The sequence below is a fragment of the Brachypodium distachyon genome, chromosome 1 (assembly GCF_000005505.3).
Source record: "Brachypodium distachyon strain Bd21 chromosome 1, Brachypodium_distachyon_v3.0, whole genome shotgun sequence".
Taxonomy (NCBI): domain Eukaryota; kingdom Viridiplantae; phylum Streptophyta; class Magnoliopsida; order Poales; family Poaceae; genus Brachypodium; species Brachypodium distachyon.
This window is the reverse complement of record NC_016131.3, coordinates 55,812,693-55,840,445: the sequence shown is the minus strand read 5'-3', so window position 1 is coordinate 55,840,445 and position 27,753 is coordinate 55,812,693. Positions and strand designations below refer to the sequence as shown.

The 27,753-nt window shown below is 44.8% G+C and overlaps 5 protein-coding genes across 5 annotated transcripts; 1 reads left to right on the top strand and 4 right to left on the bottom strand.

Annotated features, from left to right (window-relative positions):
• The first annotated feature begins 299 nt into the window (after positions 1-299).
• LOC104582306 (VQ motif-containing protein 8, chloroplastic) lies at positions 300-2,501 on the top strand. Its single transcript, XM_024456647.1, has one exon. The coding sequence runs from the start codon at positions 763-765 to the stop codon at positions 1,246-1,248; it is 486 nt and encodes a 161-aa protein (XP_024312415.1). The 5' UTR covers positions 300-762; the 3' UTR covers positions 1,249-2,501.
• A 42-nt stretch (positions 2,502-2,543) lies between these two features.
• LOC100834375 (3-oxo-5-alpha-steroid 4-dehydrogenase 2) lies at positions 2,544-4,476 on the bottom strand. The gene is made up of 2 exons (XM_003561359.4): positions 3,899-4,476; positions 2,544-3,249 (listed from the first exon to the last, which is right to left on the bottom strand). Exons 1-2 carry the CDS (start codon positions 4,247-4,249, stop codon positions 2,773-2,775), a joined length of 828 nt encoding a protein of 275 aa, XP_003561407.1. The 5' UTR covers positions 4,250-4,476; the 3' UTR covers positions 2,544-2,772.
• Positions 4,477-16,567: 12,091 nt separating this feature from the next.
• Positions 16,568-19,870, bottom strand: LOC100835261 (3-oxo-5-alpha-steroid 4-dehydrogenase 1). The gene is made up of 2 exons (XM_003557521.4): positions 18,272-19,870; positions 16,568-17,264 (listed from the first exon to the last, which is right to left on the bottom strand). Exons 1-2 carry the CDS (start codon positions 18,827-18,829, stop codon positions 16,776-16,778), a joined length of 1,047 nt encoding a protein of 348 aa, XP_003557569.2. The 5' UTR covers positions 18,830-19,870; the 3' UTR covers positions 16,568-16,775.
• A 32-nt stretch (positions 19,871-19,902) lies between these two features.
• On the bottom strand, positions 19,903-21,290 carry LOC100834070. Its single transcript, XM_024456646.1, has 2 exons — positions 20,318-21,290; positions 19,903-20,170 (listed from the first exon to the last, which is right to left on the bottom strand). Exons 1-2 carry the CDS (start codon positions 21,074-21,076, stop codon positions 20,117-20,119), a joined length of 813 nt encoding a protein of 270 aa, XP_024312414.1. The 5' UTR covers positions 21,077-21,290; the 3' UTR covers positions 19,903-20,116.
• A 745-nt stretch (positions 21,291-22,035) lies between these two features.
• Positions 22,036-24,677, bottom strand: LOC104581718 (defensin Tk-AMP-D1.1). The gene is made up of 2 exons (XM_010230059.2): positions 24,623-24,677; positions 22,036-22,364 (listed from the first exon to the last, which is right to left on the bottom strand). The coding sequence occupies exons 1-2, from the start codon at positions 24,675-24,677 to the stop codon at positions 22,189-22,191; spliced, it is 231 nt and encodes a 76-aa protein (XP_010228361.1). The 3' UTR covers positions 22,036-22,188.
• Positions 24,678-27,753: the final 3,076 nt, after the last annotated feature.

The following is a 27,753-nucleotide window of genomic DNA, read 5'->3' as shown; positions in this document are numbered from 1 at the left end:
AAAAAAAAAGACAAACGTCTTATTTTGAATAACTGAAATATCAAAAACTTGTGATTTTTTTAAAGTACTGAAACCAATATGATTATATATTAAAGTAATGTAAAGTGACCAAAAAATAGAAATGTGAGAAAACTAACAAAAATAATTTAATTTAAGTACAATAAAGGGAAAAAACAGTTCTCATTTTAACTATCCAACTGTTCGGTAGTTTTCTAGAACATCTTGTTATTCAAATTCTTGTTTCCACTCACATCTTATTCACATTTTTTTCTTTCCACACTTTATCCCGTTTTTTTCATATTTGATTTTATTTTTCCTGTTTCTATATTTGTTCAATTTTTCTGTTTTCTGTGCGCACGCCCTCTTTGAACTGTGTTCAAAGTTTAAACTGTGCTGTATATTTGAACTGTGTTCAAAGTTTAAATATTCAGTTCCATCTACTTTAATTTTTGAATCGGAGTAGTACTACGGAGTACGGAGTAGGAGAATTAAGTAAGCTCCGTCCCCCATCTCTGACCCCTTCTTCTCGTGCGTGCCGTGCAGGCACGCAGAACTGCCCCTGCCTTGCATGCATGGATATACTACGAAGACAAGTCCAAGTTGGGCTCAGCATGACGCCATTTCTTTTCGGCAATCCCCTGTCCTAACACGGCGACGGCTCCCTTATATAACCATTCACGACGCCGTGCATTAGCATATAGCATCAGAGCAAATTAATCCCTCTAAGCTACGGAAGGACACAACACAACACGCAACACCGCAATGTCGACGACGACGACATCCAAGGCGAAGAGATCAGCTCCTGGCGGCGGTGGCCTCCATGGCCCGAGGCCGCAGCCACTGAGCCTGACAACTTCCCCGCCGCCGTCCAAGAAACCCCGCTCCAACACCGGCGGCGCCGCCGGATCGCCTGGGCCGGTGATCGTGTACGAGCGCACGCCGCGGGTCGTCCACGCGCGGCCGGAGGAGTTCATGGCCGTCGTGCAGAGGCTCACGGGCAAGCAGCAGCAGCCCACGACGACGTTGCCTGAACTAGGGGCTGCCGGCGGAGCCGCCGGAGCTAGGGAGGACGACCAGGCCGCGGACGCTCTGGTTCTCACGCTTGGGCAGCAGCAGCAGCAGCGTCCGCCGTCATCGTCTGCTTCGTCTCCGGGCAGCTTTGCGAGCGCGACGGCGCTCGTGTTGTCTCCGGGCAGTTTCATCTTCTCCCCGGCCACGATGCAGGCCATAAGGGAGCTCATCAACTGACTTGGGAAATTGGTTCAAGATTTGGTGAGATGATCTTGCGAGATGTCTCCGGTTCGTGAAACAAGAAAACATGATTGAGAATTGCTGTAGTTCTTTTCTTCTTCTGCGGGATGGGAGGGATCAATTGTTTTATTTAGTCTAATTGTTCATTGATTTGTTTTAGTCCAATTGTGGCCGATCACCAGCTGATCTGTACAATTAAATTCAGTCAAAAAAAAATCTGTTCAATTAATGCTTGATGATTCTGTTATTTATTGGTGTACATCTCAACTTGTATATGAATTCTAAACTCGAGAAAAGTTGTCTTCTCGAATGATTTAGGACTGAAGTAACTGAAATTTCCGAAATTAATTGGGTGTCCAATCACGAACAAAAATTGGTGTCCATAGCAATTGAATGATTAAAATTTCTTTCACTTAACTAAAATCCAAAAGGTATAATTTGAATTTGGCTTCAACTCATCTGTCACCAAATAATTTGACCGGAAGCAAGTACATTTGTGCCCACTTTAATTTTACGGTCTTCGGTGAAATTTCAATGTTTCATTGAAAATGTCAACTTTACCTTGGAAGTTTTTAAAAGCATGCACGTCCTTCTCTGAAAGCAAGAGATGAGTTGATTAAAATGTCTGACAGGTTCAAACAACTAAAAAAGTTCATGGATGACATAAGTTCTTACGTCTTTAAAAGCTGAAATGTTGATTCTAAATACTCTAGGTTTTTTAATTCCATACTGTTGATGTACCAGTAGTAGAATTTTGTTTATTAATTCTTATTGAAATTCTGTCGACACATATGCTCTGCCCCAAAAATTCCTGGGGTGTTTTATTTGGAATAAAATAGGCACGAATGGTCTGTCATCCTTGACTTGAAAAGTGTAACATTACTGGTTCAGAATGTTCTTTTCAAGCTGACCATTTTTCTCAGAAAGAAGGTGTTAGTATCTGATAATCTGAATAAACGGTCAAGATGTAGACATTTCAAAGTTACGTCCAGTATGTCAGCTTAATTTCCCTGTAAGCAACATATGTGATTAGCTAGTAATCAAACCTGTCGTCCACCTTAGATGCATTTCAACGCCGTAGTTAATTTATTGATCCTTGTTGACTGGCGAATCATGATTCAATGACAGTTTTGCATTTAATTAGTTAACTCCTAGTTTAAAAATAAGTAAAATAAAGTCAAGCTATTCGGCGTTTGTTTTCAGTCTTCGCATATTTTTTATTACTACTGGCCCTCTTTTTCAGTCTTCGCATAATTTCAGCGCAACTTGACAAAATGCTTCTTTGTTTTCAGTTTTCAGTCAATTGCAGTGCTTGTAGATGACACCATCATATATACGCTGAAACGTCATCATTAGGCTCAAAACCAGAGCCAGCTGTTCCTTACTTGTTTTCTTTTCCGAATGAAGGAGCTCCTCGCCTCCATTTTCATTGACTGGAAATTGACAGCACAATCCTCAATCCTCATAAGTGTATCAAGCTCTAGAATTAGAGCAATTCTCCTACGGAGTACTTAACTGGCTCTAAAAGATGTAGGGCACAAGAGCCTTGATCCTGTCCGGGTAGTCCTCGAACTTGGACTTGTACCACCTCCTGGTGGAGCAGCTCCGGCCAGCAAGGTACGCCGCAGAGCCGGAGGCCATGGCGAGCGCGTACACCGTCTGCGAGATCATGGCGAACCCGAAGAAGCCGGCGATCTCGAAGAGGTAGTGCGGGCAGGCGACGAGCCCGAAGAGGCCGCCCTTGGGGATCTTGTACTCCTTGTCATCATTGTTGCCCTTCCTTAGCTTTGAGAGGAGGTAGTGGTGGTAGAAGTTGCCGGCGATGCCGATGGCGAAGACGAGCATGCCGGGGTAGAGCAGGTTGACGGGGGGATCCGGGAGGCGGGCGGCGAGGTGCAGGGAGTAGATCATGCCGACGGTGATGAGCACGTAGCTGGAGGAGATCAGCAGCGCCGTGTTGAGTGGCATGCTTCCGCTGTACCGGTGGATGAACAGTACCTAAAAAGAGGAAAGCAAGTAGTATAGCCTAGGTGAGCAAAAATGGCTGAATTAATAATAATTATGTAATGGAACGATTACCTTTTTTCATGAGACTGTTAGAATTGGATATACAGTTAATTATTGTGGAATTCTGTGTTCTATATGCGGTTCAATTTTTTTGGATTCATGTCCTCTTGTTCTAATTTTGTCGTCTAAATTTTTCACGAAATGCATATATATAGGTCAGGGTGTTTCCTCCTTAATTAAAAGAAGATCACTCGTTGAAGAACCATGGTGTGCCAATTGCATGGAGGGTGGCAGCTGGGAATAAAACCACTAGTCAACGGAAAAAAAATTCTCAGTCATGTACTCCTAGTGCAGTCATAGGATAAAGAATTTTCATCAGTTTTTGAACTTGCTACACTTCTACAAAAAATCCCAGACTCTGATTTGAACGGTAGAAACAGTACCGGCTGCTCTGCTTTCCATTTTAGACAAAGGGTCAAACCTTTCCCTTCATTTTTTTCAAGTTAAAACAAAACAAAATCCTACTTCTGTTTCTGGTCTGAACTTGTTCGACAGAACAGGCACTCAGTACCTAAAAAGGGGAAAAGCAAGTAGTTGCACGTCTCACAAGATCAGTCGGTCTCAGTGGTTGGTTAATTACCTCGAGCACCCGTTTGAGGAAGTGGACGGCGAGCGCGCCGGCGAGGAGCTGCGCGCGGAGGCCTTCCACGGCGCCCGGCACCGCGAAGGCCGCCGCCGCGGCGACCAGCGCCGGCGTATAGGCCATCAGCATCGCGGCGCGGCTCGGCAGCAGGCGCTCGGCCCGCTTCTTCTGGCCGGAGCCGGAGACGACGATGGCGTGCCAGAACTTGGAGTATGGCATGTGCTGGCCGCGGAGCTCGGAGACGCCCAAGGACGCCACCCACGCGAAGGAGAGCGCCGACATCGCCATCAGCCACGCCGGCGCCGGGTACAGCACAGCCGCCGCCAGAAGCAGCAGCAGCGACCACATGACGATCTCTCTCGTTAGTTCCCGAACGTACGGCTATTATGTGAGTGCTCTCGATTTGGATCGAATCCTGGGTGTTTCGCACATCTCCTTTTGGGTTGGTACGTGTGGTTCGTGTTGGTCGCACGTCTTATCCGTGTTGGTTCACCATCGACGTGTGCCAGGCCGTCTGCCACTCTAAGACGGAAAGGTAGGCCGGCTCCGGCAACGAACCCCCTCCCCTCGGCAGATCTATTGTATTTAATGTTAGAACTTCGGTTTAGTTATTAGATCTATTGTATGAACCTGTGGGATCTATTGTATGAAATTTAAATGTTCGAATGGAATCAGTTTGTTGCTAAATATGACGAGAATCACGCGCGCATCTTAGTTTTCAAAATGTTCGGATTTAGTTTGGTTTCTGTTCTGCCCCGCAGCTTTCTGTATTGAAAACAGGAATTCAGATCAACTGAACTTGGCTAGTTCGGGCCGGCTGTGTTCGGTTACTGCTAGAGATGTTCTTATCCATGTAAACTCAGGGTGCATGCATGTATGTGTTCCTTTTAAATCACTTATTAAACCTCAGATCAAGATCAAAGGAGTGTATATTTTTAGTTTATGTGGACAAAACATGGTTGCTTCGTGTCCTTATGTTTAAAGTATCTGATAAATATTTACTTAATCTTTATAGTTCAGGAAGTATGAAGATGTCTCTAGAATTAGAAAAATCTAACTATCTAGACAATATATTATGAGATGTACAAAATAAAATACAGCAAAAAAGGATAAATATGAGTTATACACAATGGTTTGGAATATCATATTTTATTTGCTATTTTTATGCCCGTAAGTCTGAAAAGATGTCTATGGAATTAAAAATATAATTATATAAACAATATATCATGAAACGTATTGCATACAAATGCAGACTAAATCGATATTTGTAAAATTAATCGGAATAACATACCATTCAAGTTGTATGAGCTATATGTAACACCAATAATTTATTAAATAATGCTACTTATGGTATACAAAATTTGGTATATTCTTGTTTAGCGGCGGAGGGGTGGGGGAAGAGGCGAGGTCGCGAGGAAGACAGAAGGAGGCGGCGGCGGGCTATCGGGACCTCGTGATGTGCGGTCGTGCGTGCGGCGTGCCCTCGTGGTCGCGAGGAGGGGAGCAGAAGGGGGTCGCACTTTAAAATATTTGTAAAGTGATTGCCTATTGTATTCACTTTTATTGAATGCGTAAGGACATGGATAGTTGTTTCTGCGTTAGAAGTCGTATCTTAAGTAGAGCTGCCTAGTAAGCTATGCAATCCTAGAGGCATCGTGACAAGACTGAAATTGTAACTTAATGCAAGATTAATGGAGAGGCAAATAGGTTTAATGAACATGGTCAAGGAGGGTTGTTTGCCTGGTTCCTCGGTCGCTGGGCACCGAGAATATGGGTCCGAGTAGGAGTCGGAACCGGGTTTGTCGACGTAGGAAACGGAGGCTAACGAGGAATAAGCAAATACACCATATAAAAGGAAAAATATAAGCACAGAAGATACATGGCATATTAACAACAAGTGAGTTGATACAATAATCATATTAAATAGATTGGAATTCCTAAAGCAATGGAATTCCAACTCCATATGCATAAAAGAAGATGTATTACAATTAACAGCAGGTTTAAGTTGTTCAAACATGAATGAGAATACCATGAACAGGTTCATTAGATCTTGGTGATCAAAATGCATATAAGGTTTGCCAATTTTGGAGTTAGGAAACAACTTATATGAATTAAACAAATTTCAAATGATTTGAACTACTATTTATACAGATTTCAAATTATGATCAAATTGGAACGCACGGGATCAATGGGGCATTAATTTCTCGTCGATTTCTGCATTAGGATCAATCGTATCTCCAGGACGATTTTGTATGTGTCGATATTGCAGTATAAGTTGCACAACTACCTGCAAATTTTGGGTCGGTCCATGTCACATCCACGTCATCCTAGTGCTACAGAGAGAGGAAAAGAGTGTGAGCACAAGCCATGCAAGAACATTCCGAAGCTCACCGAGTGGAGAAGAAACTCATCAGAAATTGGCCGGAGAGGAGCTAGATGGCCGACCTCGTTGTAGTCAATGTCAGCTCCATTCCTTGCGCTCAGAGGATCTAGTCAACATCATGGTACTTGTGACGCGCCGGGTCTCCTTTTCGGCGCTCGCGGCAGAAGAAGACAGCCTAATTTATGTAACAATTAATTTTTCAGTATTCAATCTTCAGAAATTATATATATAAATTAGACAGAATCATAGTTTTCGGTCTGTGTCACTGAGTCTACGGTTTAGTCTTCAGTCTGTGTGTCTAGTCACAATATCTCTATATTTCGTTTCAGTCTTCATTGTTTTAGTATTTTTTCATAAGTTTCGATATTTTATTAAGTTCTAATTAATTCTAGTCTTATTCTTAGTCTCATTCTATGGTTCGGTTTGTATCTTATAGTTACTACATCACTTTTACTGCTATTATTGCATCAATGTTGTAACACCCCAGATATCGACCCTACCCAGAATATTACCACACTACGCAAGTAAGATTAACTCCAAGGACATAAAATTAGAATTTCAGCACAGTTGCCTTTGTTTACAAGGACATCCATGACAGGCAATTGATTATATTACTTGAATATCATCATTTTTAACTCAATTAGTGATGCTCAAAATCCATAATTCTCTATCAACTACAACAATAGACATAAAACTCGTGGTCAAACACTCACACTACATAATTACCCACCAGTTCTCTATACATATTATGATACTAACCAACAATTATGATACTGCGACCACTAATTATATGCGATGTGTTGTGATGTATCATGTGAAGTTGTGTTACTCCCGCCCAAGGATGCTATTACTCGCATGTACCTGAAAAACCAAATAAAACAACGAGAATGCAAGAATGAGTATAAAACTCAGCAAGTACAATACGGAATCCGAAAAAAACATTGAATATTACTCATCATCACATCTTACTAGAAAAGAACACTTCACTGAAAAATGGATCGAACATGAATGCAATGAATGATCTGAATGAACAATCTGGACTTAACCACATGTGACGGGGACTATCATCATGTGACAACAGGGGTGGCGTGTACTGACCATCCTGAACTGTGGTGGGGACTAACCAACTGCAATCCTTCTTTTGAAATGAATGAATCGATACGCGTGGACAGTGAACAAACTCTGAAAAACAAGGAACACAAGAACAACCATCCGTTCTGAAATAACACAAACCACAACGCATTGGGAAGGAACCATCATGGAACACAAGCAACCACACATAAGAAAGGAATCACTGTTCATTTGCCTCAAATCAAATAAAGGAGTAGAAGTTTGACATACAATGGGCAACCATGTAAAGAGGGGCTCGCCATGTACTTGCCATAGATATCGTGGACAATCCACACATTTGCCTTGGCTCTCAAACATCCAAAACCTGTACAAGTATCTCTTAGGACTAGTGCAAGGATAATCAAAAGGTAGACACACAAGTAATACTAATGCCCTCAACAAGAAACCGAAATCCTAACAACATCTGTTCATTTTACCCTCTCAAACATGTTCTGAGCAGTTCTGTGTTTAGGTTATAAATCTTGACTCCCTTCACCAAATCATGCAACCAAGCACATTACGATGATCAGCAGGGATTCATCTACAATTTTCATGTTGCGACCAAAATTTAGTTCTGCCTCAAACCGGACGAATTCATGGGAAAAGGGAAATCTGCACCAACTAATGACCCTAGTACAGTAGCACTGTTTTGCTTATAACTTTCTCGTTACTTACTGGAATTGAGAAAAAAAAAATAGCGTTGGAAAGCTATTGAGAAACTCTACAACTTTTCTTTAAGTGGAATCTCCAAATTCCCAGCCGTTTCAACCCAGTTTTAACTCAGAGTTGCTGCTGAATCAGAGTTCTACAGATTGAAACCATGAACCATGAAAGTAGCCCACGACAGATCAAAACAATTACTCGCTGATTCTTTCCTTTGTACAGAGAACTACCTTGTGTTTGGATCAGATTCACCAATAACGCTGAAAGAGACTACCAGCTTTGTTTGATCTAACCAGGATTACCAGAACAACAAGATTCGAAAGAAACTACAGCCCAGAACGCAGCTGCAACGTGTGTGTGCCTGACGAACAGAACAGCGGGAAGCTGAGGGAGGAGGGAAGGTCTCCGGCGGGCAGTGTGCAGGCAGCAGGGACCGCAGCGACGGCGTGCGGCTGGCAGGCGGCGGCAGCCAGGAACCCTAGGCGCTCCAGGTGGTTGGGCAAAAGAAAAGATCCGGCGTGGCTTGGGGAAAGATAGAGAAGGGAATTTTATTTCCCCAGGTTTCCTCGAGTCTGTTATGGTGCTATTTTTATTTTATTTTGTTTTATCCGAAATACATCTTTTTTTTTTGAGAAATCTGAAATACATCTAAAAGGCTGAAATTAAAAGAGGCCTCGACCTATTAATCCAGGCTCTGAAGTTCACAAACCTACAGTCATTTTCGATCGATTCGGCGAGACAAATCCAACCATTGCCTCCAATTTTCCATATGGGTTACGTTTCAAAAAGTTACATTTTGGTCAACTATGTCTGCCCATGTCAAAAAATAACCTTTATAAATTTTGAGGTATTACAAGTGTGTTTCATCTGAACTCATACATCAGTTAGGCTACTCATAGTGGGAGTAACTTGGGTAGTAACATAAGTGCCAACTAGGCAATTTTGTGATGTGACATGGTATTAAATGAAGAAAGAGAGTGATGTGATAACTAGATATGTTATCATAACATCACGCAAATCAAGATAAGATGAGTCTGCAACCTAATAAATAACACAATATATGACATCACATGTAAGTTACTACATGCACTATGAAGGTAGTAATTTAGACTAATAACATAATCATGTTACTACTCTAAGTTATTCTCCACTATGACCAGCCTTATAGTGTTCGGTTAGTCTAGTTAAACAACAGTAACTAGCCTTCAGTTATTCTTCAGTTTTTTCAATGGTACATTTGTTGCAGGTCTATTAGCTAGACTGTTATTCTTAACTCATCCTACAGTGGTATATTTATCTCAGGTCTATCAGATTGTTTTTCTTAACTCATCCTACAGTTTTGTTGCTTATTGCAATGTGTAGTCAAAATTACGCCTTGATTCAGTTGCAGTTATTAGGTTCGATAGCAGGGTCTTGATTCTATAATTTGCCTGTAGATACTAATCTTTGATTCGGGCTGTAGATACTAATCTTTGATTTTGGGTTAGTGGGCTTGGTCGGGGAGGGGGCGGAGAGACTTGTTTTTCTTCCTCGTCGCAGGTTTTTCTGTTTTTGTGATGCTGGTTGGGTGTAGGCAATGTTGGTTGGCTAAAAAATGTGACTGAAACCTAATTGAAATTCAGCTAAATGCAAAATAGACACCCCCTTGCTTTTTAACTCTATCATGTCATGTAATATATCTGCTGATTCACCCATCTCCCCTATTTGTTCTTTGGATATAACTTTAGTGTTTCTGAATGTCACTAATTCTCTTTTATTCTAATCATTTTGCAGATCTCACCGACTTTAAGGACTCCGATCAGGCTAACAAGTTTTAGAATTGATTTGCTTTCAAGGACTCCTAAGGTTGTCAATTTTGTTGCCTATAGTTATCATATTTGTAATATTTCTTCACCTCATTGTATATATTGCTAATTATTACTTGTTCCTCCAGTGATTAATTTGGAGATGATGTTAGCCGGTTTAAGCAGAAGTTCAGAGCATTTGACAAGAGTTTACTGTGTTGTTAGCTGAGATGGTGGATAGCAGAGGGATAGAGAGTTACATCGCTTAACTCTTCAGTTAGTATACTACTTGAGCCTGTAGTCACCACAGTTTATGACTTGGATTATTTGCAGAGTCTTGGTTGGTTTTTTTGTGACGATGCTCGGGTTTAGTTGCCTGAAGTAACCAGTGTATGTCGTCATCTACCACTTATTTGCACATCCTCATGCTGTTAGATTTATGTTAGTATGTTTCTATTCGGACTTGTTTTGTTACCGAAATGAATCGTTCGTGACTTCGTGTATGTTTGTACATCTTCTCGCCTCAATAGGCTCGTCCCGCCAGCCGTCGAACTAGAAAGTCATGAAGAATATATGCAACAGTTCTAAAAAGATCGGGCACACCTCTGCTGAGAAAGCCATCCAAAAATTAATGTTAGCATACTAGAATGACCTCAAAGAGAAAAATAGAACAAAAATCAAAGCTTGCCATGGGGCACATTTGGAGCGCAACACTACTAAAAAAACCATCGAAAAATTAATTTTAGCATGCTAGAATCACCTCAAAGAGAAATAATAGCATGAATATCAAAACCTTGACATGGGACGCATTCTTGTTTCCACCATCAAACCCAACCGGAAAACTAGTACCATTGCAATCCAATGATACATAGATATATATTTTTATCGTACTCTGATAGCACACATGATTGGCTCACCACCCAAGTGTTGGAAATATGCCCTAGAGGGAATAATAAATTTGTTATTATCATATTTCATTGTTCTTGATAAATGTTTATTGCCCATGCTATAATTGTATTGATTGGAAACTCAAATACATGTGTGGATAAATAAACAAATACCGTGTCCCTAATACGCCTCTACTAGATTAGATCGTTGATTAAAGATGGTTAAGGTTTCCTAACCATAGACATGTGTTGTCATTTAATAACGAGATCATATCATTAGGAGAATGATGTGATGGACAGACCCAAACCTAAACATAGCTTTTGATCGTGTCACTTAAGTTTAAGTTGCTTATGTTTTATTATGTCAAGTATTATTTCTTTAGACCATGAGATCATGCCACTCCCTAATACCGGAAGAATACTTTGTGGGCATCAACCGTCATCTCGTAACTGGGTGATCATAAAGGTGTTTTTCAGGTATCCCAGAAGGTGCTTGTTGGGTTGTATGGATCAAGACTGGGATTTGTCACTCCTTGTGACGGAGAGATATCTCTGGGCCCTCTCGGTAATATAACATCCTAATGAGCTTGCAAGCATGCAACTAATGTGTTTAGTTGCGGGGGTATTATATTACGGAACGAGTAAAGAGAACTTGCCGGTAACGAGATTAAACTAGGTATGGTGATACCGACGATCAAATCTCGGGCAAGTAATATATCGCGAGACAAAGAGAATTGGATACTGGATTAATTGAATCCTCGACATAGTGGTTCAACCGATGAGATCTTCGTGGAATATGTGGGAACTATTATGGACATCCAGGTCCCGCTATTGGTTATTGATATTTGATCATGTCCACATGTTCTCGAACCCGTAGGGTCACACACTTAACGTTTCATGTTGCTTGGGTTAGATGAAATAAATGATGATGATATCGAATTATGATTCGGAGTCTTGGATGGGATCCTAGACGCAACGAGGAGCTCCGGAATGTTCCGGAGATAAAGATTTATATATGGAAAGTTGTTTTCAGGGTTCTGGAAAGTTTGGAATATTTCCCGGTTTTGACCGGGAAGCTTCTAGAAGGTTCCGGAGGGATCCACCTTGAGGCCCACCTATCCCTGGGCTAAATGGGCCTGTGAGGGAGCACCCTGGCCTTAATGGGCCGAGGGGCTAGCCCACAGGGCCCATGCGGCCAGGAGGAGAGTCCTGGCCGCATGAGAGTCCGAGGGGCTAGCCCACAGGGCCCATGCGGCCATGGGATAGTCCTGGCCGGCCACGCCTCCTCTACGCCTATATAAATAGAAGGGGGGGCAAGGGAGAGAGACAACCCCAAGCTTTCAGTTGGATCTCTCTCCCCTGAGCCCTCCTCTCCTCCTCTTCTCACGCGCACGGCGTAGCCCTGCCCGTGAGAATATTCACCATAGTCACCACGCCGTCGTGCTGCCGGGATCTCGTCTACCTCTCCCTCTCGCTTGCTGGATCGAGGAAGGAGGAGACAACGTGAAGCTGAACGTGTGGATACCAAGGAGGTGCTGTCCGTTCGGCACTGAGATTGATCTCATTGAAAGTTCCACTACACCAACAACGATCTCGTGATCGTAACGCTTAGCGGTCTACGAGGGTATGGTGTTCATGATCCCTCTCGTTACATACATCTAGTATATATATTCTTGGGTTTTCTTCCGCACTTCTCGTAGGAAATTTTTGTTTCCTATGCAACGAACCTAACACCAAGTTATGCTTGGTTCTTAGAAAGTAGTAGTATTATGTGTTTTTTACTTTTGTGCCATCGGTTTCTTAGTTTTACTCAGTTTTGCCCAGGCCTTAGAACACTGCTCGCTTCTACCCTCCTCCTTTGCGCAGATGCTCGCTTTTACCATCACGGAGCACCTCCTCACGGTCAACTCGGTCAAGCCGTTAGCTGCTGATGAGTGTTACCGGGTATAAGCCTGATGGGTGGGACCAATGTGCGCCGCTGACTGTGCGACGGGCCGGGCTTCAGCGAGCTTGACTCTGGCCACCGCGACGACGGCCGCTGCGGCGTGGGGATCGGCGCGAGCACGAGGACAAGGACCGGGACAGGGGCATGGACGCAAGGATGCGCCGCTAGGATGCTCTCGGTCGACGCTACGATGCTAGGATGCGCCGCTGTCGCGCGCTCATGCCGCGGACACAGCACAACACAGCCATGGAAGAAAGAACCTAGTTCATATATTCCAACAAGGGCTTACATTAACGACATTAATTTTGAAAAAAAAACGCCGCTCGATCGCTCACTCCTCGGCTTCGTCTTCAGATTCCTCCACAGGCGGCGCAGGCCCCTTGACAGCCACCTCCACAGGCGCCTCCGCCTCCTCCATGTACGGGAGGCCGTGCATCTCGTCGGCGTGGGAGAACGTGGTCGTAGTGTTGGTGTACACGTTGTACAACGGGAATGCGATGAACTGGCATCCACACCAGTACACGCGGCCAAGGAGGTAATCGGCGTCATGGCTGATGGTGAGGTGCACCAGGAGGGCGGTTTTGACGCCGTGCTCGCGGAGCCTCTCCAGGCGGTAAATTGGAGGGCCACCGGCCTCCAGGTGACTGAAGCCGGTGTTGAGGAAGTTCCTGGCCAGCGCCATCGAGCTCCGGCTGCGCGACATCGCCCACACCTGGAGCGTCCGCTCCACACGCACGCCAGGTGGGAACAACGTCTCGTCAGTGAGGGGTGGCGGGTGGAAGGTGAGGCCTTCGAACGCCATTGCTTGTCCTCAGTGGGGGCGTTGGGCGGCGGGTTGAAGAAGTGGAGTGGCGAGCTGTGTAGAAGAAGGAGAAGAATGGAGAGCTGTGTAGAAGAAGCAGAGCCATGGCGTCAGGTTAAATAGCGATGGTGACACGGGAAGGGAGAGGTTTTCCGGCGATCGGTAGGCTTTGAATGCGGTCGCCGGCGCTGTTTGAAATGCATGGGAAACTGGCGTACGTGGGAAGTTGGAGGGAACTGGCGTCAATAGCAGGTGTGCGCGGCGGCGCGGCCCAGTGAGAGCGATCCCAGCACATTTCCCACTCACTCTCAATAACTGTGAGATGGTCCCGTCGGTTTCCTCTCTCCACTACTCTGTCGGTCCCGTCGGCTTCCTCTCCCCACTACTACTTATGTGCGTGCCCAGTAAACCAATTCTCTCGTCTCCTCTGATCTCATCTACATTCTTCCTCTCTCTCTCTCTCGAGCTCTACCGCTTCTCTCCACCATGGCCAAGGACAAGGAGCTAGTAGACGGTACCGAGAGCTCGGCCGGCGACGGCCATGGGCGTGAGCTGGCCACCAATCCGCCGTCCGGCACCCGCCGACATGCGCCGGCAGCATTGTCCCATGCATTGAGCATGGACGCCGCCGCTCGTTGCAGCCGCTCGCCGCCGCCAAAGTGTGCCCGCATCGATGCGGACGTCCCGTGCTTGTCCTGTGGCCGACTCCCCCTCAATGACGACGACGACGATGACGAGGACGAGGAGGAGGCCGAGTGCGAGATCAATCAGCGCCACACCGAGCTCCGGCACACCCTCCAGCAGCGTGTGCGGGAAGCCGACCGGCGGCACATGGCTGCCGTGAAGGTGGCTTCCGTGGCGGAATATTTTGCCAACGAGTGCGACCGGAAGGCGGCGGAGGCGAGGGAGCGGTACGAGTTTGAGCTCGCGACGCTAAACTCGGAGAGGAGCAACCTTCTCGAGGAGCGGGGGAGGAAGAACGTCCGGGAAATCCAGGCGGAGCGCGACGCCATCTTCGGCCTCAACGACGGCGACGATGCTGCATAATGTTATCTGTTATTTATCTCTAGCTGCATATGTATATGTTGCTACATATCTCTATTTTTATTCCTACGTATCTCTATGTTGATATATATATATGGAATGTTATACGTTTTTCTCTTATATATATGGGTATGGTAACGGCATAAGGTTGTAGTATTTTGAATGAAACAACGTTGGTAAAGTAAACGCCGGTCACAAATTGATTTTGGGCTGATTTTTTTTTCCAATTGGCAAAATAGGCAAAAACAGTAGTTTAGGTGCAAAAAGGATTCAAATGCGTTTGGACCCGGTGCATTCCAAGTTATTTTGGAATGCCATGGTAAAACCATGACTTTGCTATATTGGTTCCACATCGATTTGTGCGAAGTTTCATTGAATTTTTAATTATGAGCCGAAAAGGCTGGAAATTCAAAGAATGCACGAAATATGGTTCCTAAACTCTAGAAAATCTGAAATTTGGAGAAAACATCAAGGATGAACACTAAACGCTATGAAAATCTTCTTGGACGAAAATTGTGAATCTAAGTGCTGACTGAGGTAACGGTTCCCTAGATTTGTTTGAATTTGAAATTCAAAAAATAGGTAAACAATTCAGATTTGAACAAGCTTTGAGATAATGACATTAATAGGCATATGTGACTACTGTGCAACATTTGAGTTCATTTGGAGAAAGTTTTGTGATTGAATTCCAAAATTTACATTAAACGGGCCAAATAGTGGGCCTGTCAACAGAAGTCAACTTTGTCAAAACAATTTAAAATTTCGTCATCTCGCATAACTTTCCATTCGGATTGCATCTGTGCTATCAGAGATCAATTTGGAGGAAGTTCAATTTCCAAACGTCCTACAAAATTGTCCATTTTAGTGGGCTCAAAGGGTAAAAAGTGGCTCTTTCTCCCCCCGGTGAACAAAAGCAGCTCATCTTCCTGGGCGCTCTTTCTGTCGTCCATGGTTCTCAACTCGGCCGCTAAACCTTGCCGCCATGACCTCGTAGACATGCTGAAGCTGTATCCGCAAGCCGCGCATCCTCTCGTGCTCTATCCTGGCCGGAACGCGAATGGCGTTCGCTCCGTCCAGAGCACGCTCGCGCGCCGCTGCTTTGCGCCGTCATGGCCAGCGTCCTCCATGAGCCTCGCCACCTTTCCCAAGAGACCCGCATCGGCTCGAGAATCCTTCCTGCAGAAGTAATCAACTCGAGGTGCCTCCAATCGTTGCGTCACCATCTTCTTCCTCAGCTCCTACCAGTTGCTTCCGCCGAGCAGATCTCCTTCTCCGGTGACTTCCGGACTCGACCGCCGCATCTCTCAGCTCCACCTGATCCTCTGAACCTTCCGATGATTCTCATCGAGCCTCACGTGGTCTGAGTCATCCCCGCGTCGCTGTTCCTCTCTGCCTGCCACCCGCCGGCGTCGAGGTTCTCGCGCAGTGCTCCTCCACCCCTTCCAATGCCTCCGTCAGATTCGTGATGACATACTTATTCTTTTGCCCCTCTTTCCTGCCTCTCCCGTGCTCTGTATCGCCCCGCTTCCTAGTGGAGCCCTCTGCCACCGCAGACCGCACGAGCCCGCGGCCAGTAAGATTTCAGCAATGAGAAGCTCCAATGCCACCTCAGGGTGAAGCGGCCTTGCGCCTGCTAGACACCCCACCCCCTACATGGCCTGTGTCGCGCAGGAGAGCAACTCCGGCGACGGCAAAGCGTCGGCGAGGCAGTGGCCAGAAGCCGCCTGATTTTTCCTTCCGACGGTGGACCCACTTGTAAATTAATCATTTCTTCTACAGTCAAAGGGATCATTTTCCTGTTGCTTCAGCCCCCATGTCAGTAGCTAGGTTGGCCCCACTCGACAGGATTTAACCTGGCTCCACCCGTCAGGAGGTAACGGTCAAAGGCCTTGAACGTTAATAGGTCCGCCGTGAGAACATTTGCGAGCATTTGCCAAAGAACGAAGTGTAGAAGCGAGCAACGTTTTAAGCCTTGGGCAAAACTAAGTACAACTAAGGAACCGAGGACACTGAAATAAAAAAACCCTATTATTATTACGGAATATTACTAAACAACAGTCAGAAATCATTGAGCCTTCTCAAACAAGGAAGCAGGGTGATTTCGTTTCGTTTGCTCATTTAGGTTATTTAACCAAAGTAAATCATTGTAACAGAAACTAACGCCCCATTAGCAGAGACTTGAGTCCGATCCAGATACATCGATCCACACTCGATCGAACTCCACTCTATCTACTACCCGAAGCTCTAATTATGACATTACAAGATATATGGCACAAGAGCCTTGATCCTGGCCGGGTACTCCTCAAACTTGGACGCGTACCACCTCCTGGTGGCGCAGCTCCGGCCGGTGAGGTACGCGGCCGTGCCAGAGGCCATGGCGAGCGCGTACACCGTCTGCGAGATCATTGCGAACCCGAAGAAACCGGCGATCTCGAAAAGGTAGTGCGGGCAGGCGACGAGGCCGAAGAGGCCGCCGGTGGGGATTTTGTAGGACTTGTCACCTTCGCTGGTGGTGCCTGATCCTTTCCTTAGCCGCGAGAGGAGGTAGTGGTGGTAGAAGTTGCCGGCGATGCCGACGGTGAAGACGAGCACGCCAGGGTAGAGCAGGTTGATGGAGGGCTCTGGCAGGCCGGCCGCGAGGTGCAGGGAATAGATCATGGTGATGGTGCTGAGCAGGTAGCTGGAGGAGATCATGAGCGCCGTGTTCAGTGGCATGCTTCCACTGTACCGGTGGACGAACAGTACCTAAAAAGACCAAAATAAGTATTCCCGTGGTGTAATATAACATTTTCTTTCTCTTTTGACCGCAACATTTTTTTTCCATGAGAACTGTAAGAGTGAGAGTTGGATATGAAATTACTGTGGAATTTTGTATTTTCTGTATTCAACTACCTACCAGTACTGGAAATAACTGAAATTTGCTCGGTCATTTTGGTTTTCAGTCCACTGAGAAAGGACTGGCATAAATTTCTATTTATTTTTATTGAAACCCAACTAAAGATCAAAACTTAGATTTGTTAAAAACTTTGCTCGAATTCACGTGCCTCCAAAATATCTTGATCAAAATGCATTTTTTTTGTTCTTACTCAAACGACTGAATATTCCCGAAAAAATAGTAGTTTTAATTTTTCGTCTCCTTCTGAAAACAAGAACCCTACTTGGCTACTTCCATACAAGAGCTCTCTTAATTAGGTAGGTGGAACGTCTGGTTTCAACTAAATTGCCGACTGCGACCACTAAACCGCACGTACGGCGATGTTTAACGGTGATGTTTAACGGTTTAACAATCGATGATTACTCCTTCATTCATAAATATAAGAAGTCGCAGTTTTATCCTAGTCAAATTTCTTCAAGTTTGATCAAGTTTATAAAAAAAATCTACTACTTCAAGATATACTCCCTCCGTTCCTAAGAAAAACAACGACAAGTATTTAGGAACGGAAGGAGAACAAATCAAATGAGTGTGCTATGAAAATGTAGATAACGATATATTTAATTAAACAAATTGGAAATTTGAAATGTTGACGATTTTCTTATAAATTACAAACTCAAAGAAATTCGACTTAAGACAAAGATAAGTGCTTTTATACTTATTTAGGAACGGAAGGAAGGAGTACACGGCAATCCATACATTTCTTTTTCGCGTTCGTGTGATATGCGTTTTGTACATATACACCCTTTGTGAAGAGTTGATCGACATGGTTCCCAAAGAGAGGGGATCGATGTTCATTACGTTCGTACTATAATCGTACCTCGAGGACCCGTTTGAGGAAGTGGACGGCGAGCGCGCCGGCGAGGAGCTGCGCGCGGAGCCCTTCTTCCAGGGCGCCCGGCAGCGCGAACGACGCCGCCGCGGCAACGAGCGCCGGCGCGTAGGCCACCAGCATCCCGTCGCGGCTCGACAGCAAGCGCTCGCCGCCGCCGCCGGGATTCTTCTGGGTGGAGCCGGATGCGACGACGTGCCAGAACTTGGAGTATGCCATGTGCTGGCCGCGGAGCTCCGAGAGGCCCGCGGACGCCAGCGACGCGGAGGACAGCACCGACATCGCCGTCACGAACGCCGACGCCGGCGCCGGGTACAGCAGCGCCGACGGCAGCAGCTGCCACATCTCGACGAGAGCCCTCCGATCTCCCTCGAGATCGAGACCGTCTGTCTGCGTGTGGAAGAAGAAGAGATCGTGCGGCTGAGGCGCGCTAGCGGACGTGCTCCTTGCGTTTCGCATCTGCTTTTGTATGGCAGGCAATCTGGGTTTTATCGTCGTCGGAGGGGTGGGAACTGGGAAGCAGAGACGTGTCACGTGTGGCGTCATGAGAAGAGAACTGCTACCTGTCGATTGTGTGGAAACTGCGCGAAATCAACTGCCAGAAATTCGTGCACGTATGTCCCTCCTGCCGCTCTCACACGGGCCGGTCGCGGTTGGCCGGAGGAGCGCAACTCCAAAGGACGACCGGAGGCGGTTGGATCGGTGTCGATCTCTCTACATCGAGCGTTCTCTTGGCCGTGGTGGCGATGCAACTGACATGCTGAAGCGTCTCTCTCAAGACTGTACCCGAAGAGATAAGTAGAAGTCGACGAAATGTCTGTACAGTATAGGTTTTTCTCAAGATATTCATGGATAGGCCGTTGTGAGTTTAGGTGTTTAGCTAGGTGTTTCATTCCAGATCGTGATGGAGGACATAGCTTATGATCATCGGCTTTGATCATGTAACTAGGCATTTGATTAGGACATTGCACAATGATCCGAACACTTTCACATCTCTTCGATACGGAGACAGCAATGATCATAGCGATCTCCTCTGGTACCTACTGGTACGTCAAGATCCCATTGATACAAAGGATTTGTCAGAAAGTTGTGTGGTCAATTCAGCTCTCAGCCGCCACTGCCTAGGATAATTAAAAGGAAGTGTCTGTTTTTCAGTCGTCTAAGAAATAGTTATTTCTCAGTTAATAATAGTAGCCATTCAATCAAGATTTTCTTATCCATCGGGCCTACAATAATGTTACACGAATCTCAGCGATTGAATCAAAAGGTTGTTATTATCGATTGAGAAATAGTTATTTTTCTGTCGCCTAAAAAATAGCAAAACCGTAATTAAAATCCTTGACCGATCTCGACTCTTCCTGCACGTTGGATCCAGCGATGATCTGCCTACATGTTCAATTCATTTTCAAAACATGGCCTCGAGGAATGCGGATTTTATATGCACAAGTCTTTTGGTTGAGAGGCATTTTGGTGTCAAAATATCTTTTCACATCACGTATATACAACGTGTGCTTTTCGGTTAGAGTTGGAGGCAGTGCTCCTCCATCCATGCCGGATGGAGATAGCCGGGGGACGCTCTGCATCCGGCCGGTGATCATCACGGCGGGCGCCGGCGGTGATACGCCGCGACGGCGGGCGATGGCCTGTCCAGCTTTAGAAGCAGGCCCAGGAGCGCCGCCGTCGACAAGCCCAAGGTGAACCTGGGATTCATCAGGAAACATCGTTCGCGTAAAAAGCTCAGTTGCATCTTCAGAAAACTGGAACTGAAACACACACAGAGAGCACCAGTTGGGTCAGAAGTCAGAACTCAGAAGAGCCTCTTTGCATTGCGCGTTACCTGGCTGCAGAGCATTTCTTCCTCCTTACGTGCATCATGGAGAAGAACCACTGTTTCAAAGATTATAAGAACTCGAGGTTCGTTCATGAAAACCAAATTGTGATGAACTCAAACCAAAATCTCAGAGTTCTGAAGCAGAGTAATTAATCTGAGAATTCAACTGCTGCTCTAAGTCTGTAACGGAGGAGACAGAGTACCTTGCAAACAGCAAGCACGCAGAAGCGCGGCTTGTGCGCCGCCCTGACGGCAGCATCCGGAGGCCTCTCGGCGACGGCCGCCGCTTCCTGGCGCAGCCGCCGCGCCATCTCCCTCGCGAGCACCACCCGCGCCCGCTCCGCCCGCAGCGCCGCCACCTCCCTCCGCTCCGCCGTGCTGTCCGCCTCCAGCGCCTCCAACCTCGCGCACAAATCCTCCGCAGCAGCATCCACAGCGACACGATCCTGCTCCCGTTCCTCTTCCGCCGCCGCCGCCATGGCCACAACACGCCCTGTGTCCTCGAACTCCTCCCCTGCAACAGGCGGGCGCTCCTGTTGGTCGTCTTCCTCGGCGTCGGGGTCGATTCCGTGGGCGCGGAGCAAGGAGAGGTATCCGCGGGCGAGCGCGGAGAGCGACGCGAGCCGGGACTCGAGCTCCCGGTCGCGGCCGGCGCGCGATTCGGCGAGGCGGCGGAGCTGGCGCGCCTCAAGGAGCAGCGCGGCGGTCTCCCGCTGCAGCCGCTCGATCATCCGCATGGCCTCGCTCGCCGCGGACTCCGCCGCGCCGCGCTCCGCCTCGAGCTCGGCCCGCAGCGCCGCCTCCTCCTCTGCCGCCGCGTCCCTCTCCGCCCGAAGCGCCTCCACCGCCTCCTCCAGTTCCTCCGCCTTCTGGATCAATTCACGCCGCTCCGCTTCGTCCTGCTCGCTCGCCGGCGCGCGGCGCCTCACCGAGCGGCTCCACGTGGTGGCCATGGGATCCATCGGTCCTTGATTGGGAGCATGCGAGGGGTGGATTGGAATGGAACGCAGCTTTGGTGTGGATTGGAATTTTACGAGTGAAAACCAGAGAAATTCCTTTTTTTTTCTTTAGGCCAAAACCGGAGAAATTCAGTGGTACTTTCAGGAAACCGTTAATCAAATTGTAAGATGTTAAGCCACAATTAATGCAGCATAAATGACGTAATCTGTATCCCGCAAGGCCAAAATTAACATAACACTAGCTTGTCAGTGCGTCTCAACTGAGACACCAATATTCCAACGATCACGCTAGTGTCAAATATAGGTTAAGCATGTTCATTCAGCCACTGGATTTTCTTTTTCAAAACATAGTTGACTCATTCCATTTTGCTATTATGTAGTAACACACAAGCAAACTTCATATTAATTTGTAGCATTAAAATATTCAGATTTTGTTTCATGTCCATACTTTGCTAGAATGAACAACAACGAATGTACATTCATAAACAATTATTTTTTTTCCCAACAATTTAGAGCCTGGCTCCACGTGGTGGCCATGGGATCCATCGGTCCTTGGTTGGGAGCGTGTGGTGGCCGCCGCCTGCCCGCCGGACGTCGTGGTGGCGCGAGGGGTGGATTGGAATGGAACGCGAGGCGGGAGCCGCACGTTCGGTGTGGATTGGGATTTTACGAGTAAAAATCAGAAAAATTTCTTTTTTTTATGCCAAAACCGGAGATTTAGTGGTACTACCTCCGTTTCATAATTTTTTTCTCAAATTTGCTCAAAAATGGATATACCTGTTTCTAAAAAACGTCTTAATATTTTGACAAGTATTATGGAACGGAGGGAATAGTATTTTCCCGAAACCGTTAATCAAATTGTAAGATGTTAAGCCACAATTAATGCAGCATATATAACGTAATCTATATCCTGCGAGGCCAAAATTAACGTAACACATACACAACTTTTTTTATCAACGGAAGCAATAATGTTTTCAAACAAGAAGATGCAAGCATCAAAATTTGCAGTCACTTATTGTCCTGTCTCCGACGAGAACATACATAAACATGCATGCATACAAATGGATTTGTTACATGGGAGCATGTATATATGCATCAAGAATCGGAGGCCATATCTAGCAATTCTTGTAGCAGAAACAACGGTGACGAATGCCAACGCACTTGCCAGTCTTGAAACCCTCGGTGAGCCAAATGTTTGCGCAGTTGGAGTCGCGCGTGCACATCCCATGGAACTTGTGGCTCGGTGACCCGCACTCCCTCGCCAAAGCTACCTGCACCAGCGTCCTGTCTCCTGCGTAGGAAAAAAATGAAGCACATTCAGTTACCTAGAATAACGTCAGTAGAGAGCAGGCTAGGACAATATTTGTGGTGTTTGACAAGGTTTTTGGTTGATGACTGGCCGGAGACTATGGAAGGAGAGGATGGTGGAAGCAACATGTTCAGCAAGTATTACTAGATAGATTGAGACAACAAACGCACCTGTAGTCACAAAAATCAGAAGAACAACAACAAAAACCTCCATGGACAGATCCATTTTTTGTGCAAGATTAGGGAGACTGCGAGCTCGATATTATAACAATGAAATTACGGGTGTAGGGAGAGTGAGTTACTGGAGGACGATGCGTAGGCCTAGTTATATAACAATGGCAGCATATCTTAAATAATTAGTATATTAAATCATAATTAAGTGTAAATAATAAATGTATTAAATACTAAATATTTTAAACAATTAATAAAATTAATCCATAATAAATTGAATCATATCTTAAATAATAAATAATCAAATATCAAGCATATTTATAGTTATCAATTTAATATCTTAGAAAAGCAAATAGGATGCATATCCTTTCTTATTAATTTAGTATCTTAAAAAAGAGAAAAACAATATATCTTCCTTATCAATTTGATATTTTAAGTAAACCAAAGAACAAGCATATATGTCTTGGCAATTCCCATTTAAATTTTTAGATAATAAAAAGCTAAGCATATTGTTCTCATCAATTTAACATTTTAATTATAGGAAATAACACCCGAGGTCCATAATGTTGGTATGTCGTCGGAACAATTTGGTCCCTAAACTTGCAAAACGTGCATTTCTTGCCTTAAACTTGGCAGGTGTGAACACTTTTAGTCCAAATCGTGTTTTGGAGACATTTAGGAAGTGGTGGCGATGGGATCCATCGTCCTTGGGAGCATGTGGCAGCCTTACCTTTGGTGTGGATTAGAATTTTACAAGTGAAAACCGGAGAAATTCAGTGGTCCTCCCAACCGCGACAGCCAAATTTAAAAATGTAGGGCCACTTCGTTTTACATGAAAAATGGATGAAGAATGTAGGATTTTTTTTTTGGTGGTACTTTTCGTGCATTTGGTTCGTAGGAATAAGCCATAGGAAAAGTAGAGGGAAATTTCCTTCGTGGCCTCTTAACATCCACTGAGACCTCATTTTTATATCCCTTTGTTTTGCAATCCTCTGTATTTCAATCCTTTGTTTTGCATATGCTTTCCTGTCCTATTTCTATGATTTTCTTATTTCTATGTTTTGCATTCCTACAATCCGAACAAGCCCATAGATCTAATTATGCAAAATGGCTTGACATTGAAATAAACTTTTAGGAATCAAACAAAGTCGATGGAGAAACAAATGCTCTCTATATTTCGAATATTTTAAATAATAGCCGAAATGCCCGTGCATTGCAACGGAGAGACATGTAGCATTCATCCAACTTGCTCGCCGGCACTCGGTGCCTCACCGACCGGCGCCACGTGGAGGTCAAGGAAGTGGTGGCGATGGGATCCATTGTTCATGGGAGCATTTCGTGGCCGCCGAACGTCGTGATGGCGCCAAGGGTGGATGGGAATGGAACGTGAGGCGGGTGAGCCGCACCTACGGTGTGGATTAAGTATTTTAAACCGGAGAAATTCGATGATCCTCCAGCAAGGCATACATAATGTAATCTATAATTCTGTACTCCCGCAAGGCCAAAATTAACGTGACACATGCACAACTCTTTTTTTCACGGGAAGCAATAATGTTGTCAAACAAGGAGATGCACATCAGAATTTGCAGTCGCTTATTATTATCATGTCTCCGACGAGGACATACACATGCATGCATACAAATGGATTTATTACACGGAAGCATGTATATATGCATGAAGAATTGAAGGCCATCTCTAGCAATTGTAGCAGAAACAATGGTGACGGTCAATTTGTTTTACGCAATGGCCAGCCGTGAAACCCTCGCTCACGCAAGCCTTGTTGCAGGGGGTGTTAGGCTCGCTCGAACACGACCCATGGTACGTGTGGCTTCGTCTTCCTCCACACTGCTTGTTCGCCAAAGCTACTTGCACTAGTGCTCCGTCTTCTGCACAGGGAAAATAAAGCACGTTCAGTTACCTAGAATCTAAGGCCGATTTTGCTGGGCAGCCCGATCGGGAGTAGTAATCCCGTTGATGGATTCGGTCCACGTAATAACTCCCGCGTGGAGAGGATGGTGGAAGCAACATGTTCAGCAAGTATTACTAAATAGATTGAGACAACAAACGCACCTGTGGTCACAAAAATCAGAAGGACAACCACAAAAACCTTCATGGACAGATCCATTTCTTGTGCAAGATTAGGGAGACTACGAGCTGGATAGTATGACAATGAAACTACAAGTGTCGGGAAAGTGAGTTGTTCGGGGAGGATGGGCAACCTAGCTATATATATAACCGTGGTAGCATATAAATGATACTAAATAAATGTAAAAATAAATGTATTAAATAATAAATATCTTAAATGATACTAAATAAATGTAAATAATAGATGTATTAAATAATAAATATTGTAAACAATTAATAAATTTAATTCATAATAAATTGAATCAATATCTTAATCAAATATCAAGCATATTTGTAGTTATCAATTTAATATCTTAGAAAGGCAGAGAGGATGCATATCCATTCTTAGTAATTTAGTATCTTAAATAATAAAATGCTAAGCATATTATTCTCATCCATTTAACATTTTAATTAGAGGAAATAACACCTTAGGTCCATAAAGATGGTATGTCGTAGGAACAATTTCGTCCCTAAACTTGCAAACCGTGCATTTCTCCCTTAAACTTGGCGGGTGCGAACACTTTTAGTCCAAATCGTTTTTTGGAGCGGCTCCACGTGGAGGAAGACATCCAAGAAGTGGTGGCGATGGGATCGATCGTCCTTGGGAGCATGTGGCAGCCTTACCTTTGGTGTGGATTAGAATTTACAAGTGAAAACCGGGAAAATTCAGTACGTAGTCCTTCCGCCGCCACAACCAAATTTAAAAATGTAGGGCCATTTAGTTTTATAGGAAAAATGGAGGAAGAATGTAGGAATAGATTTGTTTTCTTTGGTGGTACTGTTCATGCATTTGGTTCATAGAAACGAGCCACAGGAAAAGTAGAGGAAAATTTCCTTTGTGGCCTTTCAACATCCACTGAGAACTCATTTTTGAATCCCTTTGTTTTGCAATCCTCTGTTTTTCAATCCTTTGTTTTGCATATGCTTTATGATTTTTCCTATTTCTATGTTTTGCATTCCTACAAACCGATTAAACCCGTAGATGTAATTATGCAAAATGGCTTTACATTGAAATCAACTTTTAGGAATCAAACAACTACTTTTCAGTCGATGGAGAAATAGATGCTCTCTGTATTTCGAATATTTTAAATAATAGCCGAAATGCCCGTGCGTTGCAACGGAACAACAAAATAAAATGATACACTAAAAAACATGCATTTGTTTCTTTTTTCGAAAAGGAGGTTGAAACCCCCAGCCTCTGAATCAAAATGATGCACATAGCGATTTTTTATTAATTTATTCCACAAACCTGACAAATTCAAACGAATACATCAATCAATCAACCCAAAGCCGCCAAGTTATACCTACAAACATGATGAAGAGGATGGCCATTATCGGGGCCATCTTCCCAGAACACACACGACCGCCCAACATCAAAACCGGAGACAAGAAAGGCACACCAGTCAAGCAAATTTTCAGCATGTGCCGTATGCGCATGCTCCTGAATCAGCCGGAAGATTAGGCTTTCTTTCCCTGATCTTTTTTTCTTTTACTCCCCCCCTCCTCTCTCTCTCTCTCTCCCCTCTCGCTCAGAGCCCTTGCTCAGGGCTCTGCGGAATCGACCGTCTTTGCACTTTAAGAAAACTAGTCAAAACCGGCAACGATTGCATACGTACGTTGATCAGGGTATTTTTGTCGAATTTCCTCAAAACCTTGCTAAAGGCGTTGTCTTCTGTTCCGTTGCCGGTGATCTGACCTTTGCTGGACCTGATAAACAAAAGGTTAACCCTCTAGGATCAGTGGTGGTGCCAGGACCTGAAACCTATGATATTATTTCAAATCTGTGATGTCAAATACATGTAAATTTTACTAAGGTTTTAATTTTTTTTCTTCATGAATTATGCTTGTATTCCCATTTTGCGCTTAGTGTTCAGCCAAGAATAGCAAAGCTAGCCGGAGTATAGGGAGATCGAAGCATGTTTGGATAGGTGTTTACAAGGGTTGAATATTTATAGATAGCCTGGTTAAAAATAAAGCAGTAGCATACATGAGTAGAAGTCAGCAAAATGTCTGTGTAGCATAGATTTTTCTTCAAGCTAGAGCTAGGTGTTTCATTCGAGATCGTGATGGACAACATAGCTTACGACCATCGGCTTTGATCATGCCGATCATGCCACTAGGCATTTGATTAGGACAATGAACAATGATCCATACACGTTGTCGCGTCTCTTCGATACGGACACAATAACAATCACAGCGATCTCCTCTGGTACCTACTGGTACATCAATATCCGATTGATACAAAGGATTTGTCAAAAAGTTGTGTGGTCAAAGTTCTCAACCGCCACTGTCTTTTTTTTCGAAAACGAGGGAAATCCTCCGGCCTCTGCATCAATCGATGCACACATCCATCATATTCTTAAAGTTCAGCACAATATCATCATCCAAAGTTACATCTCAAAAAGATAACAAGAGACCGAGAAATCAGCAAGCATCAAGTCAAAGCCCGGCGCGCCACCCAAACTGGTTGTAAAACACCTGTGCTACCATCTCCAAATAGCCGCACCCAGATTCCATAGACTCCCTGGCCACCATTGGAAGTAGTAAGGACCAGGTACAGAGCCAGTGTGTTGCCCGAAAAATAACCTGCAAGAAATTGGAAACTTTCTTTTTGTTAAACACCAAATCATTACGATAATTCCGAATGGACCAACAAATCGCACAAGAACCAATAAGTATGAGCGATTTAAGAGATTTTCCCATCCCATCAAGCCGGCGTCCAAACATGTTCGCGGTACAAGAGGGAGCTGGGAGATTAAAAGTCACAAAGATAGTTCCCCAAACTAAACGCGCCATCAAACACTCAAAAAACAAGTGGTGTGTTGTCTCGTCTTGATTACAAAAAAAACACATTTTTTTCCGGCCATGCCAATTCCTTTTGGCGAAGTTATCTTTAGTAAGCACAACACCACGATAGAGGAGCCATGCGAAGATCTTTATTTTCACGGGAATCTTGAGTTTCCAAATTATCTTATGATGAAATTGATAATCATTGTTAATTAGGACCTGATAAAGGGATTTCACGGAAAAAATAAGCCCGGATGTAGACAACAACCAAGAGAATGAATCTGGTCGGT